General features: G+C 44.2%; 1 protein-coding gene across 2 annotated transcripts in view; it reads left to right on the top strand.

The window, feature by feature from the left end:
* Positions 1-340: 340 nt before the first annotated feature.
* Positions 341-18,253, top strand: part of CTU2 (cytosolic thiouridylase subunit 2) — a 34,968-nt gene continuing 17,055 nt past the window's right edge. For both annotated transcript variants that reach the window (XM_068260076.1, XM_068260075.1), the window contains exons 1-8: positions 341-439; positions 4,004-4,078; positions 5,901-5,979; positions 8,923-8,982; positions 11,433-11,493; positions 11,922-12,031; positions 13,783-14,081; positions 16,321-16,456. In XM_068260076.1, coding sequence (XP_068116177.1) covers positions 381-439; positions 4,004-4,078; positions 5,901-5,979; positions 8,923-8,982; positions 11,433-11,493; positions 11,922-12,031; positions 13,783-14,081; positions 16,321-16,456 — 879 coding nt within the window. In that variant the 5' untranslated portion in view covers positions 341-380. The remainder of the gene's footprint in view (positions 440-4,003; positions 4,079-5,900; positions 5,980-8,922; positions 8,983-11,432; positions 11,494-11,921; positions 12,032-13,782; positions 14,082-16,320; positions 16,457-18,253) is intronic.

The following is an 18,253-nucleotide window of genomic DNA, read 5'->3' as shown; positions in this document are numbered from 1 at the left end:
ATTTTCACTATTTTAGTGAATTATCACTAGAGGTAATTTTTCACCCAGCAAAGAGTTACCGCACATGGTTTTGTGAATAGAGCCCAATTTGTTTAGTATAGCAAATGTCAGTGAGTGTAAGGAGTTAAACTTTATCAAACAACATCTTCTCCCTTTCTCCTGATAGAGAGCTGATGAAAGACAACAGGCTGTCCCTGTTATCTTTATAATTCAATGCAATGCATAATAAGGCATTGCAGAGACTGCATTGTAATCAGATGATAATGAAACCCGAGCCTAGCAGCAGAGAAGCAGACTGGAGTTTGACATCGTGCTGACGTCATTACTAGGGGCCGGAAGTAAGTGTCAGCTGCTGGCTGTGCAGTGTGCACGTTTTGGGGATGTGTGATGTGGAGGAAAGTAGCTGTCAGGACATAAGAAAAGAAGAAGGGGGTGCCAGGTGAGTGAGATAGATCAGCGCTAGGAGGACACAGGCTCCCCACTGTATAATGCTTAGATACACTGAATGATCTCCTAATGAGCCTGCAGCATAAGAGACTAAGGAGTCTGCCTGCACTGGCTGATCACTTGATGACTACCCCACTGTATAGGGGTCTGTCTGCAGTATAATGCTCAGCCACACTGACTAATCACCCGATGAGCCTGCACTATGAGAGTCTGCTTGCAGTGTAATGCTCAGGGTCCATTTACACTTAATCAGTTCTCAGTTACAACTGAAAGAAAACTGATTTTCAAAGTAATGTCAATGTTTTCCTATGGCTCAGTTCCCACTATACGTGTTTTAACTGAAAGCTTTTTTACAATGCACTGCTATGGAAAAAAATGCATTCAAACCCATACCAACGCATTAAGTGTAAAAGGGCCCTCAGCAACACAGACTGATCATCTGATGAGCCTGCACTATGGAGACTGCTGTTATTTAGCTTACCCCTTGACAAGTGCCAATGTAAGTAGAGAAATACAGTAGTACAAAAGAATCCCTTTATTGTAAACTCCAAGGCACCAGGAAAAGTAGTTAACTATATCAGATGTTTACTATATCAGAATGGGTCATACATTGTATATTTATACACACATTTGCTGGGACCTAAGGGCTGAGTTTACTATAGCCAGAGATTTGCTATATCAGAGTTTACTATAATGAGATTCTACTGTAATGTCATTCACTAACTAGTTAGTGCTTTTAATGTTGTGGCATTATTGTTACTGGAAATTTGTAACAAAAAATTTTTAATGCATCAGTGACCTGGGACATTTATGGGTGCTAGTCTACTTTAGGGGACCCAGCAGGAAAACTCATAGGGAACAGTTCTCCAATCACAGCACCCTCTTACAGCACAAAGCGTTGTGATTGGCCAAATAGTGTGGGAGTAGTTTACTACTACTACTATAGGTAGAGATGTTTGATTTCATGGGCTGTATGTCATGTTGATTTCATGGGCCTCTATGGTTTGGATTAGTTATGAAAGACCCAGCTGGAATGGTAGTGTGCCTGTACAGTGTATACTATACTGCTCCTGAGTTCTGTTGGTGTTGTTTCTGTGCAGTCTGTTCTGTTGATGGTCGCAGGGTTCGCTGCCTGCCATCCACTGCATGTGCACCATCTTCTTAAATGAATGAATCTGTGTTCACTATCATAAATACCATGCAGCCCTGGAATTACCGTTTGGCAGTGCAATGGACAAATCCAGATCTAGTGGAATGGATTTTGTGATCTCGCCATTTGAATTCACATGGGTCTGGTTAATTGGGGTTTATTCACTAAGTTAAACAGCGCAAGTAACCTCCTGTTACTTGCGCTATTTAATCAGCGTGACTTAATTGTAATTGCTTGCACACTACGTGCGCTAGTGGCAGCGTAGCATGCCTAATCAGGCTGTCAGGGGAGTGGGCACTCAGCACACGCTATGCTGCGGGTAGTGCAGCATAGCGAGCACTATTAACTTATGCCCCCTCCCTGCAAATAACGAGCGCTCCACTGGTCCCTCTCTGAGCCCCGATGGGTCCAGTCACTTGAAAGGACGTGATCCCCGCACTTTTATTAGCCCAATAGGCTCCCTGTCATTTGACAGGGAGCCTATTGGGCCAATCAAAGCACCCGCATCACTCCTTTAAAGTTAATAGCGCTCGCTATACTGCACTACCTGTAGCATAGCGTGTGCTGAGTGTCTGCTCCCCTGACTAAGCCTAATTACGCACGCTACATTGCCACTAGCATGCAAGCAATGACAATTAAGGTGCGCTAAATAAATAGTCAGTGTATAGCAAGCACCCAAGGAGGGGATGTGTGATGTGCTATGACTCCCAGTGTCTCTGCACACCCACACTCAAGGACGTCTTCCACAGTTGAGTCAGCACCATCAGAAGTGTATATAAAGCTCTTTTATTGGTTTAACCACTTGCCGACCGTGCACTCATCATGCGCGTCGGCAAAATGGTAGCTGCAGGACCAGCGACGCACATCTGCGTCGCCGGCTGCAGGCTAATTAATCAGGAAACCGCCGCTCGCGTGAGCTTCCTGTCAATTCACGGCGGGGGGCTCCGTGAATAGCCTGCGGGCCGCCGATCGCGGCTCGCAGGCTAAATGTAAACACAAGCGGAAATAATCCGCTTTGTTTACATTTTTACAACGCTGCTATAGCAGCAGCGTTGTACTAGATCAGCGATCCCCGGCCAATCAGTGGCCGGGGATCGCTGTCACATGACAGGCAGGAGCCTGTTAGAGGCTGCACAGGACAGATCCATTCCTGTGCAGCCTCCGATCTCTGGGAAAGGGACGGAGGAGAGGGAGAAGGGGGAATCCTGCGGTGGAGGGGGCTTTGAGGTGCCCCCCCCCCCCCCCGCCAGCCACACACAGGCAGGAGCGATCAGACCGATCTGGTCGCTCTGCCTGGTTTTTGATCTGTGCTGGGGGCTGTAGAGCCCACCCAGCACAGATCTTCTAAATCAGCGCTGGTCCTTAAGGGGGGGGGGGGGGGGGTTAAAGGCTGAGTCCTGAAGTGGTTAAAAGCAGCATGATCATCATCTGTCCAGCAGCAGCAGTGTTCTCCCCAGGCTCTTTTAGCCGGGTGCTGCACCCGGCTAGATTTGGTGACCACCCAGCTGTCATCGGCTCAGCTCCTCACCTCCTCCTATGCTGTAAGCAGAGTTGCCCTGCATTTTCATCTCGCCCCACCCGGCTACTTTTTCATGCCACCCGGCTGGAAACAAAATCTGGGGACAACACTGAGCAGCAGACCTTTTTCAAGCTGTGTAAGGCCCAGTGCACACCAAAACCGCTAGCAGATCCGCAATACGCTAGCGGTTTTGGGAGCGGATTTCAGAGCGATTCTAGGTATGTTTAGAGAGGTTTTCTAAACATACCTAGTGGTTTTGGGTGCATTTTTGTGTAGCAGATTATACATATTGTTACAGTAAAAGCTGTTACTGAACAGCTTCTGTAACTAAAATGCCTGGCAAACCGCTCTGAAGTAGCGTTTTTCAGAGCGGTTTGCGTTTTTCCTATACTTTGAGGACGAAACGCTTCCGAAAACCGCAAACGCGCAGCAGGAAGCGCGTTTGCGGCTTGGCAAAAACCTCAAACCGCCGGTGTGCACCATCCCATTGCAATACATTAGCCAAGCGTTTTTCCAGGCGGATGCGGCCCGGCGGATCGCTCCAAAAACCGCTCGGTGTGCACTAGGCCTAAGTTGATATCAACTTACACAGCTTGAGAAAGGTCTGGTGACCGAAACAGCGGAGCTGGCGCTGCTGGACAGATGATGATCATGCGGATTTTAAACCAATAAAAGAGCTTTATATACGCTTCTGATGGTGCTGACTCAACTTTGGAAGACGCTGATTAAATAGCGCAAGTAACCTCCTGTTACTTGCACTATTTAACTTAGTGAGTCAACCCCACTGTGAGATTAAATTTAACAGAGTTTGTGTTCCCTCTTGGCACAATGTTTACACCAAATATGGTAGTGCACCAATAATAATGTGTAATGTTTATAATTTACAGGATTGGCCAGACATGTATGAAATGCAAAGAAGCTACAGCTGTCTTGATAATTCGAGTAGGAGATGCCTTCTGCAGGTAAGAGACAATAGGCTGATCTGTGACAACGTAAGGTAACATAAAGTAGTGTTAATTTTCATATGCTAAACTGTACTACAGACACTGACAGCTGGAATACGTCTGATGGGGATGTGGCAAACAAAAGTGTATATAGCTGTTGTTGAGCATGGACTAACATACCAAGCTGATCAATCCATATAATGCTGGATACACACGGTGCGTTCCCGCACTCGATGCGCCGCTCAATTAATTCCGATCGCATTTCGATGATTGTTAGGTCGATTCACATGTAAGGTATGCCAAATCGACCTAACGATCCATCGAAACTCGAATCGGACATGTCGGAAATAATCGAGTCGACGGGAATCGAGTAGCGCATCGAGTGTGGAAACACACCGTGTGTATCCAGCATAAGACTGGTATTCATTCCAGTGGTGATTGATACTTCCCATGCATGGTTTGTTAGACTTCGGCAGAAAACTATCAAGCATCGATAAAACCACTTATCAGTGTCCAACAGTTGGCTTCTGATCTCAGGTGATGGGTATAAAGAGTGATAGTGGGGCTGTACCTTCACTCAGGGCTTGGTTTCTGGCAAGGCCACATAGGCCATAGCCTAGGGCGCCAGAAATTCAGCCTTGTTTAGAGGCTGCTCAGTGAGGGGCAGTAAAGCTGTTCTATGCAGCCATCCCTGTCAAGGACAGCTTTTACCTTTGAACTCTGTCCTGTACTTGTGTTGTCCCTGCAAGACCAGTAAGCTCTATCCTGCAGGTACACTTCAGCCTAACTCTCATGGTGACACACTTGGTCCATCATTACCAAGATAACAAGCATAACATAAAAATTCTTAAAGAAAACATAACTAATAATTTATATGCGTATTACCAAAAATTCAATTGTCTGTGACACCAACGATGAAAAGTAAGGAGAATTCTTATTGGGGCATACATAAAGATAATAGCCATACAGACGGTATAGTTGTCCTTGGGTGGTAAAAAGTACAAATGCGGCCCTGCCTCCCCTCAGTGTCCAAGAGCTGGCTGCTGATCTCAGATGATGGGTATAGAGTGTGATAGTGTGGCTGTACGGTCCATCAGTGTCCAAGAGCTGTCTGCTGATCTCAGATGGTGGGTATAGTGTGTGATAGTGGGGCTGTACGGCCCATCAGTGTCTAAGAGCTGGCTGCTGATCTCAGATGGTGGGTATAGTGTGTGATAGTGGGGCTGTACGGCCCATCAGTGTCTAAGAGCTGGCTGCTGATCTCAGATGGTGGGTAGAGGGTGATGGTGGTAAAATAACCAGTATTCTTCTATTGGGCACTGGGTAAAATGATAGTAGAATATCTGTAATTTTTACTGATATTTTACTCGTACTATCGCTAAACCTAATGCTCTTCTCACATTAACCCTTGCTCTGATGCCTAATATTAACCTACCAACTGATGTCTGCTGCCTAATTCCGATACTTAATGCTCAAATTACGCTCTGTACGCCGGTAGTCACATTTAAAATTGCATTCTATGCATTGCCCATTTTTCCAGAAGTGCCACTAGCTGACTAGCTCTAAAATTACCGATTCGCTATTTTCCTATTTTTATTTTTTTTATGCCTTACTTTCTTTTTGCTAAAAAGCTTTGCTACACAGAACAATTTGTAGTGTATCATTATTAAGATGCCTCTCCCCCACCCCCTGTAACCTCATAGTCCTGGGCTGATCATGTCCAGGTACTCCCATTTGCCATTTTTCTCTCAGGAGGTCAAGTTGGAAACTGGTAATAGATATAAAAAAAAAAAACAGGCTGAAATAGTATCTTAATATGTGTAATCTCATTTCCCTACAGAACATGCTTCAGAGAGTACTTTGTTCACAAATTCCGGGCCATGCTGGGCAAAAACAGAGTGGTGTATCCAGGAGAGAAGGTGAGGAGGGGGCAGAGATGGAGGTTGGCACATCAGATTCACACAGGGTGAAGAATGCAGCCACTCTGGGCACAACTGAGGCTGACTAGGGCACCCTTTGGGACATCCGTTCTAGTTGGTAAACTGTATCTCTATATAGACGCACCAGTCTTTCAGCTAATCTAGTTTCCAAAAGCTTTTCATTATATTTGTAATTTTTATATGTAAGCCTGGATAAAGCAAGAATCCATTAAAATACGGAAGGCATCTATGCAAAAAGGTGCCCTATAAAGCTGAAACAAGATTTTATTTTTCTTTTGGCTTCACCAGTTATAAATAACCCTATTCTCACACTGAACCCTCCCTTTACTGATGCCTAACCTTAACAACCCCCCCCCCCGGCTAAAAAAAACCCAATACATCCAAATTCCCTGGATACTTACAGGGCCGGTTTAAGCAACAATAGGGCCCCAGGGCAAAATAAACCTGGGGGGCCCCCCCAACAGATACCCCGGAACAAAAATCGGCATTAGGGGACCTTTTTTGCAGCTGGTATAGTCAGGGTGTGAAGTCCCAATCGGTCGGAGCTCCACATTCTGGCTATCCCAGCCTGCATGGGGGACAAGGGGTTAAAAAGTTTCAGGAGGGGGGACCCCACATATTTTTTTTTTTTTTTTTTTTTTTTTTAAATTCCCACACTCTAAACATAAAAAAAAAAATTGTGAAAATAGGAAAAAATGCCAGGGATCTTCATACAGCCATATTGTGGCTGTATAGCGATCCCTGGCCAAAGCGCTGCGGCTGCGTATAGACCCCCTGGAAACCCCGTCAGGAAATTTATTGCGCTTTCTTTGATGCATGTAAAACTACACTACCGTTAGGTTTGCTACTAAAAGTGACATTTACCACATTTAAAAGTATACTTTTTTCCTTCGAAACTTTAAAATCGATTTTCTCAAAAACTATAAGGTCTTTTTGAAAAATTGTTTTTTCCTCTTATTCCTAATGATCTCCTTAACATATCCTGCAAATTTAGGGTTTCTAGCATTTAAGGTGGATTTGCTATTAACCATTAAAGTCGGCATTTTTTTAAATGTGTATTTTTTTTCCTTTGAAACTTTAAAATCGATTTTCTCAAAAACTATAAAGCCGATTTTGAAAATTTTTTTTTTTCCTTTTGTAGCCACTGGGGGCCCCTACAAGCGCTGGGGCCCTGGGGCAGCTGCCTCCTTTGCCTCTATGGTAGCGCCGGCCCTGGATACTTAAAATAAACTGAATATAAGCATATCAGATTATTTGTATACATGTAATTCCCTACTTGCAAACGACGACTCAAGTTAAAATGTTTCATACATACAAAGTTTTTCGTCCTGTACAAAATATACTGTAATGGTTCTATTACACTTTTTTATTTTTTTTGTATGTTTTTACCTGTTACAATATTGTATAAAAAGTTGTAGGTGATGTCAATCACATTAATGCCTGGTGCACACCGTGCAATTTCCCGTTAGAAGGGTCAAATAGATCATTTCCGTCAGGTCCAATCTGATTTCTGATCACTTCTATACAAAATTGATCAGAAAAATGATCAGATTGGACCTGTTGGAAATTATCGATTCGACCCATATATCTGACAGGAAATTACGTGGTGTTTACCAGGCATTAAAGGGACACTTAAGTCTGTGGGAAAAAATGAGTTTTACTCACCTGGGGCTTCCAGCAGCCCCCTGCAGCTGTATTGTGCCTACACCGACTCCATCAGATGCTCCTGGCGACGCCGGCAGCCACTTCCGGTTTCGGCGACAGGAGCCGACAGCCCGGGAACGCGAGTGATTCTTTGCGTTCCTGGCCGCAATAGTGCCCTCTATGCTGCTATATGCTATGTGCTATAGCACTATAGAGGGCACTATTGTGGCCAGGAACGCAAAGAATCACTCGCGTTCCCGGCCTGTCGGCTCTTGTCGCCGAAACCGGAAGTGGCTGCCGGCGAGGCCATGAGCATCTGATGGAGTCGGCGTGGGCACAATACAGCTGAAGGGGGCTGCTGGAGGCCCTAGGTGAGTAAAACATTTTTTTTTCCCACAGACTTAAGTGCCCCTTTAATGCTGGTATACAATTTTTTTTTTTTTTTTTTTTTTTTTGAATGTACAAAAAAAATGCTTTAAAAAACAAAGAAAACCCAGAGAATCCTCTGTGAGGAGATGGACTAGTCCAAAACCTGCTGGTTCTGTCAGATTTTAACTGCTTACTTTTTTTGCTGTAGTGGTCCTTTAAAGGACATCCGAGGTGAAAATAAACTGATGAGAAAAATAATTGTATCCATCCTCCTTCTCCTAAAAATGACTTTTTTAGATATCCCACAGTTTTATTTTATATTTAAATACAGTTTTTAAGTGTTTCATTGTCTCTGCTCAATGACACCTTCATTGATGTATGTCAGAGCTCAAATCTATAATTTATTGATCCTTTTTATCTCTTTCCTGCTCTCACAAGCCATTTACTGACAGGAAAAGTGTTTTATGGCTGTAATTACGTATCGGTGAGGATTATGTTTTAGTCTAACCCAGTCAGACCCGTTCCCGACCCAGGTAGAACCTGTCACTTGCATACCTGATGTTTAACTTTTTCAGGCAGAGAAAGAAAAAAAGGAGCACAGCATAGTTATTTGTGTGCTAGGCGCTGTACATACACATGTCTATCTCATCATGTCACATGTCACCTTGGGTATCCTTTAAGTGGGGTCTGCAAATAAAAAACCTTAAGTTCTGGCAGTTCAGAGCTTCAAAGCCTTCAGAGCCTCAAACTGTTGTTTGAGTATAAATACTGATGATTAATGGTAAAGAGGACTGAGCTGAATTCTGGTATTCTTGCAATTTACATGTGTGATTTGTTCTTCTACATGCTACAAATATTGGTTATTGAGTATGGCCGTTCACTGTTTCCATTTCACCCCCCCCCTCTCAGGTTCTCCTGGCGTATTCGGGGGGGCCGTCATCCAGCGCCATGATCCAGCAAGTTCAAGAGGTAAATATTTCATATCCATACTGTGCGGTGATCTACCGTTCTGCAGTTTTCAGCATTATCATTCAGACCCCAAATCATGGTAAAGATTTGTATACAACTAGAAAGGGAAAACATGGACGCATTTCAGGCAAGGCCGCAAAGGCCATGGCCTAGGGAACCAGAAAAGCAAGGGGCGGGCTGTGGGCAGCAGGTTGGCAGTAGCAGATATATATTTATATATTTTATATTTATTCTGGAGCTGTGCTTTAAAGAGTTAGTTTACTTATAATAAAGGGTAGCTATTTCATCTTAATACACCATAAGGCTGCACCTAAAGGCCCGTACACACTTCATTAACCCCCCCTGGCGGTCTATTAAAAACCGCCGGGGGCAGCAGAGCAGTTTTCTTTTCTTTTTTTTTTTCTTTTTTTTAAATCATGTAGCGAGCCCAGGGCTCGCTACATGATAGCCGCTGTGCAGCGGCATCCCCCCACCCTCTTCGATTGCCTCCGGCGATCTCCGTTCACGAAATCCCGTTCAAAGAGCGGGATTTCCTGGAGGGCTTTCCCGTCGCCATGGCGACGGGCGGCATGACGTCATTAGGAGTCCCGATCTACGCCTCAGCGCTGCCTGCCACTGATTGGCCAGGCAGCGCACGGGTTCTAGGGGGGCGGAGCGGCGGACAATCGGCGCAGAGCGGCGGCGATCAGACTGCACACGCAGCTAGCAAAGTGCTAGCTACGTGTTTCAAAAAAAAATGTATGCAAATGGGCCCATGAGGGCCTGAGAAATCCTCCTGCGTGGCATGGCCCGTGTTCAGCACGGGCTTACCGCCAGGGAGGTTAAAGGGGAACTGAAGAGATGGGTATATGGAGGCTGCCATGTTTATTTCCTTTTTAAAGTGAATGGGAACTGCATTTAAAAAAAAAAAATGAAACAGATACTTGCCCAAGGAGAGCGAAGGCTCTGGGTCCTATAGAGCCTTCCGGCTCCTCTCCTGGTCTCCTCGTTCCAGTGCTGGCTCGCCTGGTAGCAGTATTTGACTAAATTAGTCAAATACTGCTTTACCTGGCCGAAGGAGGCTTCAGAAGTCCTCAGGGAGCCCGAGTGCTCCTGAAGAAGGGCGGCCCTGTACTGCGCCTGCGCAAGCATGCTCTCTAGCACGCTCACGTCTTCAGGAGAACACGGCTCCCGAAGACTTCCAAATACCCTTTCGGTGGGGGATTGAAACGGGGGAGCCAGCACAGGATAGAGAACACCGAGAGAGGAGGTGGAAGGCTCTATACGACCCAGAGCCTTACCTCTCCTTGGGTAAGAATTAGCTTCACTTTTTTTAAATGCGGTTCCCATTCACTTGAAGCAATACCAGTTGCCTGGCAGCCCTGCTGATCCTCTGCCTCTAATACTATTAGCCATAGCCCCTGAACAAGCATGCAGCAGATCAGGTGTTTCAGACTTTAAAGTCAGATCTGACAAGACTAGCTGCATGCTTGTTTTTGGTGTTATTCAGATACTACTGCAGAGAAATAGACCAGCAGCGCTGCCAGGCAACTGGTATTGATTAAAAGGAAATAAATATGGCAGCCTCCATATACCTCTTACTTCAGTTCCCCTTTAAACTCTGCTGAGACGGCCGATAATGAACGCCTCTGCCAATAATCCAGTGTGTGTACCAATGATAGTCAAGTAGATTCAAATAACTTCGAGTTGATTTATGCACATTTTTATGCAGCTTGAAAATGAACCAAACAAATTTTACCTCAGCAGGATTTGATTGGGTTATTTTCAAGCTGCATAAATTTGCATCTACTTGACTATCACTAGTGTGTACACTGCCTCGGCCAGCATTCTGCCTGGCAGATCATTTTGGCTGAGTGACAGCTGTTAGCCTTGTTGTCTCTCATCTTGTATTACTTGTGCAGATGTAATCACCAAACACCCAGTAGGGAATACAGGTAGCCAAGTGTAAAATCAAGATGTGCCAGGTTTTCATTGCTCTCACTGTCCCCATTGGAGAGACTTCTCCTCACTGACACTTACTCTTCTCAGAGACTCCATCATCGGTACATGAAGTAAAGTAAAATGTCCCCAGCAGGAACCCAGACTGCAATAAAAAAAAACCCTTACAGATACTCTAAACTTTTTAGTACATTCTGGTTGGAAATCCAGTAGTCTTTAGCTGACCCCATATCTGTTTTCTGAACACAATGGGCTCCATTCACAAAGCTTCTCATGAATAACATCACCTAATTGATAAAAAAAATCTCCTTTCAGCACATTTACAAGCAAAATAATTACTCCAAGTAAGTTGTTCCTAATTAACTTAATTTCAATATTATTTTTCTTACCTTAATTATATTATATTTTTGCTCTTTGGGAGCTTAAAAATGTAACATAGATAAGGTGAAAACAGGTCAAAATAGCTTTGTGAGTCATGCCCATTAAGCAGAGACTGTGGTTTGTCTCCTCAGGGATTGAGTCGAGATGCTCCTAAGAAGCTGCGCTTTACACCTGGCGTCCTCTTCATTGATGGTAAGTGTCCTGTACCTGGCATTTATGGCCCAGTCAGAATACATCCACATGGTAGTTGGACGAGGCAGGTCTGTGTACCATACAGCACATGTAGGCAATTGGTATGGTGAGTAGGTGGCCCACACGCGTTTCTCCCAGAAGCACCACTCCTACACTGGAACCAGAGTGTGAGGTAGCAAAGAGCAATACAAGTAACATGACTTTGCTGCTGATGTAGAAATTTGAAGTTATTCCATCTATTTTTTAAAAGTTTACTCTTCTCTAAGTGCACTAAAGGAAGGGGGAATAAGGCAGAGGGCAAATACACCATAGGCCTAGAGAGGGGATTTCAGTACGCTTAACAGATATGTGCAGTATTTCTGAAGCAGAAGATATCATTGTGTTTTCAGTATCCTCTGATATGCCCACCTGTATTTTGTATCCCACAGAGGGTGCAGTGTGTGGTCAGAGTTGGCAGGATCGAGAGCGAGTCATCACCGAAATACAAAGCATTTTAAAAGCAACCTCTTTCCCATTTCATATCATCCCCTTGGAACAGGTAGGGTTGAATTAGAAATCATGTCTTTTGCTGTTTGTTTCTATGCATTTGAAAAAAAAAAAACCCTTTGTGATGCCCATAATAGTGTTTCATCCTCTGCCTTTTTTATTTTTATATTATTTTAAGGGAGGGATCTGTGTTGGGAATTACAGCCTAGTGTAAAATACGATGAACTTTACTTCTTACTGTTAATTGCCCATATTTTTGTACCAAAGTACTGGCATCTGTGTAAGTCAATCCAGCTAAATCATACCATTGTATTAGGAGATTACATGGATACGTTCTATCATCAAATTCATTTGAAAAGCTCTTTAGTGAGGAAGATTCTCTCCAACTTACAATCGCCAAATCCTGCAGAGGACAACTGCTGTGTTTTCTCAGTCTTAACTATTTTGTGTTCAGAAAACAATCTGGAGAACAAATGAGGAAACGAACGTAAATAATAGGTGTCCATACATCAGGTGATGTATGGGCAGATTGACCATGAGACGGGGCTCTCTCTGATAGGATTAGAGAGATCTATTGCCTGCCCATACACCACAGATCAATTCCCAATAGATTTCAGCATGACCCACTCAACTGTCCCTCAACCGCCCCCCCCCCCCCCCACCTTTTTTTTTTTTTTTTTCTTAAATACACACCTGTCCACCGGCGCTACACCTGGCCTCCTTCGCCATGGCTAGCGTGTCCGCCATTAGGACACGTACTGTACCACGAGGTGTGTGAGTCATGTTAGCGGGACAGGTGATAAATTGCAGAGCCTGAACACCGGGGAGGGGGGAGACGCTTTTGATCAAGATTTTGCGGCGTGTCTGATCAATGCTTTCGGACAGAAATCTATTAAATCATCGATCTGGTGAACATGTTGCTGCACCAGTTTTCATCTGAATCTATAAAATTATCAAATTGGATGGTCGATCTCTGTGCAAAATCGCTACATGTATAGCCACCTTAAGCCTTCTGAGCCATGTGAAACATTGTTCCATTACAAGTGCTGGAAGGTGTCTTTTTTGTTATTTATATTATTTATATCGGAGAATCTGTTCAAATGCTACTTTGGTAGCTACATTTTGAGTTCTCTCCTGTTTGTTCAACTTACAAAGGGAGAGATCCTGTAATGTGATTACCAAGGTGACACTGGTATATATTTTCCCATTATGGTATGGATTGAAATGAGTGATATATTGGAATTAAAGAGCAATAAAAGGGAGAGTGATATGGAGGATGCTATATTTATTTTCTTTTAATCTGAGATGGAGCCTTAAAAAGAAAATCTACATACCTGGGGCTTCCTCCAGCCCCTTCCGGCCTGATCGCTCACTACTCGTTGTACTCCACCTTCTCGTTCTTCAGCCATTGGCCCCAGAAATTCCTCTTGTCCGAGGCCATGGCATGGGCGGCTGCGCATGCGCTCCCGCTGCCTGGAGCATTCTGTTCTGGTCTGTGCTTGCACCAACTGTCCCCGACTGGACGACTTACCGGGGCCAGTTGCGGACGAACCAGGCGGCGACTGAGGATGAAGGAACGATCAGGCCGGAGGGAGCTGGAGCAAGCCCCAGATATATATAATTTTTTTTTTTTTTTTTTTTTTTTAAGGCCCCATCTCAAGTACACGTTAATGAATGCAAATTGCCTGGATTATATGCATGCACAATGTGGTGGACTGAGTTTGATGATGACTTTGGCACATCAGTTTTCTCCTGGATGACATTGTGTTTACTCACTGTAATAGTCTTCTCTTCTGCTTGCAGCTATTCTCTCTGCCAAGGTCTGTCCTGGAAAAAAATCTATCCATGAGTCCCACGCAGTCGGGGAATTACAAGCAGGCAGTAGGCACCTTTCTGGACCAGCAGAGGGCACATGATGTGGATGGGATAACAGAGGCTACTAACAGACTGGCAGAGATGCACACGGCTGACACCATTCCATCAGAGTGCAGTAACTCTCTGCCATATAACAGACCTGCCCCAGACCACACTGCTGCACTGATGAGTATGTTCCACTCTGCCAAGACCCTGACAGCCAAGCAGCAGCTGCTACATTCACTCCGGTAAGCATCAGTCTTTGGTAGCATGTTGCCAACCTGTATTCCTGGTCACAGCAGCCAAGCTATCTACTCATAGTTCAATAACCAATAGCAAAGCTTTAAAAGCGCTGGGCCCCAGTTTTACATTGTGCCCCATCAAGAGCTCGATATCACTACCTCTGCATGCCCTATAGATAAATCACTGTCAATAACGTTAGAAATCAATTTGGAACTTATTTGGGTTGTAGCAATTTAAGTGCCATCTTGCCCCACTAGATATTAATTAGATTCCGTCAGAAATTTTACCAGAAATCTATACAGGGCATTTTTCTCCTGGCGCACTCAAAGCTCTTGAGCTGCAGCCACTAGGGTACGCTTTAAAGGCAGTAGCAGTGCTCCTTCTAGTGCTGTTCCACTGAATACAGTTTAATGCTTATGTTGCCCTCTTTCGCTCTGTTCCCAACAGCTCAAGGAGAATCTACCACTGCCCCCAAGTCACCATTAAGGCAGCCATACAGAATTCATTTTTTATTTAAATTTTTCAAAAATGTTCACACAAAAAATCCTATATAATAATTTTCCCTGTGTTGCTGTATCCATCTGTGTCAGGGACATTCTGCGCATGCGCAGCACATGGATGTACAGTATGTCCGCTCCTGGAGGCTCTGGGGTTGCCGTGGCTTCTGATTGGCTGCCCTGCGGGGGGCAGTCCTTAGCCTGGGTGAGCAGGGGATGGAGAGCAGACTATGTGGGAGGAGAGCAAGGGGGGGGGGGGGGTGATGCTACTGCCCTCAGGGTGGGGAGACGGAGCTGTCGTGGGTTCTGGCACCCGTTAATCTAATGGACCTAAAGTCTAGTGGTCATATAAAACTGTTTTTTTTATTTTTCTGATATTTTTTTTTTTTTTCTAACATGTCTGATCACTTCCGATTTTTATGTAAATGCCACATTTTTTTTGTTCTCTATGCAAAATTGATCACCTTTATCGGGGGGGGGGGGGAACAAATTGATCACTTTTACTGTTTGTCATACTGTACGGTCACCTTTTATGACAATCATTATAAGTTAATTTATAAGGTATAGCATCAGCAGATTTTCAGTGGTTCAGTGTCCTGGCAATATCAATGGTTAGCCATTGAAAGTTTTAAGGTGGCCACTAACGATCCAATTTCTAGCTAAAAATCATTTGAGCGATCAGATAATTCTGATCGTAAGAAAAATCATTCACTACACCATCAACGAACCGATCTTTACTTCCTATCTATCACAACCAACAAGAAAATTCACATTTTGGTTTGACAAAAATCTAATCGGACGACTATTTTTATAATCGTTCGTAATCTATTGTGCCCATCAACAGAGATTATTTACAACCAATCCGATCAAAATTTCTGATCACTCAAACGATTTTTCGCTAGAAATTGGACCATTAGTGGCCACCTTTAGAACCTTGATTTGGCGTTTTTCAGTCTGTTTCTACTTAGTTCGCTTCCTGTACATGTTAACTTCCTGGAGAAGTTCACTCACATTGTGTATTGTTGACACCAAAAGTTTGACTAAAAACTGTCCTGTTTTCCACTCTGGATTCTGTTTATCCTGTACTTTTCCGGAGAATTCATTTAGAAGCGAGATAAACTATAATCAACATCTCGTAGATCCTCTATATGGGGGGAAGTGAGGAAACTCGCTTCAGGTTTGATAGAGGGATGGATCTGGATACCATAGAACCTTCCTGGTCCTCAGCCCATCCCGTCAGTCCTGCGCCGTCCGCGTTGCAGTTATTTGACCTGGTAGGTGGATAGCTCTTTGGTACTCCTTGGGCAGCCTACAGAACTATTCACAACCCTTAGCAGATCCGTACTGCGCCTGCATGAGTAAGGTAATTTCCAAAATTAAGAGAACCAACACATGAAACAAACACATCAGTTTCCTCAGTTATGTACAGTAAGGTGAAATTGCAGTGGTGTTTAGGTACTACGGCACTTCCTTTTCCTGGGCTGCGGACTGTAGCCACAGCAGCCCCAGAGCCTGAAATAGAGGCTGTGCTGCATGCCGCAAATGCACAGAAGCAATGAAAGATAATGCAGGCAGCAAATGGAGGAAGCAGGGACACTGATTTCATTATATAAGATGTAGAACAGGGCACAGATAGAATGAAGTGGATTAAGAGTATAGGTAAATTTTGCTTTAATTGCTCAAAAAATTGCTGTAAAATTCCAATAATGGTTTCTTAAAGTAAAATTCCCCCGTTTATGTTCTGCAGAAACCATTTAATGGTGCACGTGGCGCGCAAGTACGGCTACACCAAAGTGATGACTGGAGAGAGCTGTACACGGCTGGCTGTCAACCTGCTCGCCAATATCTCCCTGGGACGTGGCGCCTTTCTGCCTCTGGACACAGTGAGTGTATTTTATTTTTTTATTAGCCTATTTTGTGGAATATGCCCGATTTGCAAAGCAAAATCTTTCTACATTGCAAATACACCACTTTTACATTATTCATTTTTTTATTACCTGGGTTGCTGAGTCTGCAAAGCTGTTTCCTGTGTTCTGACTCCTCCTATTGTCTCATCATTAAAGTGTACCAGAGACGAGATCAACTAAAAGTTTTATCTCTGGCGGCTGCTAGAGAGATGCGTAGAGGGTGCACTTCTCTTGCGCAGACTGGCCGCGACTGGCTGAAGTTATGGGACCCGTTACCAAAGAGGGAGAAGACTGAGGACGGCGGTGTGGGAGCAATCCGTGCGCATGGGGCTGGAGGAAGACCCAGGTATGTTAAAAAAAAAAAAACAACAACTTTTAGTTGATCTCGTCTCTGGTTTCCTTTAAGGTACGTACATACTGATGTTGCCCGTCGGGGATCGGGACACAATCCCATTAGGTGACATTGCTTGACTGTACAGATGCATAGTCAGTCTGTAGGCTGACAACGCACTCTTTCAGTGAGGGGAGGGCTGACAGAAAGGTTCAGATGTGACAGCTGGCTGGGCGTCAGTCACTCAACTAAATTGATGCCCCTGGCAGATCACTGGCAGAGTGGTGGTCGATCATTGGGGTCTGCTGTACACGCCAGATAATCGGCTCCGCCTCAGCCGCCTTTTAAATCATGCATGTGTACGGACCGATACACACAAGGTAGTGAGGAAGGATCTGGAAAGGAGGCACCAGCTAGTCTATCACTGCAGACACAGTGCTGAATCTGCTCTAAAGGGATCATTCGTTACTATAGAAGTTGAACGGTATTAGAAACTAAGGTAAGAAAACCTCCCCTGTATCAAGCACTGAAATATAAGATTCCAGATAGACTAATGCTCTGACCTGCTTGTTCTTGGAGGAAATATGCCCGATAAAGGTATAAAGAAAAAATGTTGCTGGAACTGAGACAGGGTAATGTTCTGCACACAGGCTTGTAAAAATGGCGTATCTCTAGCACAGTTGCTGCTAATGCTATTTGATGCAGCTGCTGCTATCTGAGTCACACTAGCAGTAACTCCAAGCTTCATAGTCTTGTGCTGCAACTGCTACAACAGCATATCCACTGCTATGGAGCAGGCAGCGACAATACAAGTCTGTAGAGCTTAAAGTGCACCTGAACTCAGAACTTCCTCACTGCTCTAAAAGATAGACTACAGCACAATAACCTTTAAACAAAAAGCATTTATTTGTTACAGCTGATACAAATCCTAAAATCAGAATTGTTTCTACTTCCTGATTCATGGAAGCAGACGTATTGTTAACAGCCTGTGCTTTCAAATAAACTTATCTGCCATGGCAGTCATATGGCACGGGAGATCAAATTACAACTTGTGATTAGACACAAATGAGGGGGAATTATACAGGCTAAACTCTTTAAATACATACAGGGTGTATTCCTCTGTTTTCCTTCTGTCCTGTGCAAGAGTTCAGGTCTACGTTAAAGGAAACCTAAGGTGAGAGGGATATGGAGGCTGACCTATTTATTTCATTTTACACAATGCACATTTCCTGGCAGTCCTACTGACTATGTATGTGAATTTAACCATGGCAGTGCTGGTGTGCTTTTTCCATTGATTTTTCATGAAAATTTGCATACCAAAACAGCATGCGAATTTCCTATTAAATACATAAGCGGCGATTCGCATGCATTCCACTCACAGGCGAATTCTGCGGCTCTTTTGTGCGTTTTTCACCACTGAAAAAAACGCACCTCAACAACGC

Source organism: Hyperolius riggenbachi, chromosome 11 (assembly GCF_040937935.1).
Source record: "Hyperolius riggenbachi isolate aHypRig1 chromosome 11, aHypRig1.pri, whole genome shotgun sequence".
NCBI classification, from domain to species: Eukaryota; Metazoa; Chordata; class Amphibia; order Anura; family Hyperoliidae; genus Hyperolius; species Hyperolius riggenbachi.
The sequence above is the reverse complement of the archived record's forward strand: the minus strand, read 5'-3'. Positions and strand labels throughout refer to the sequence as shown.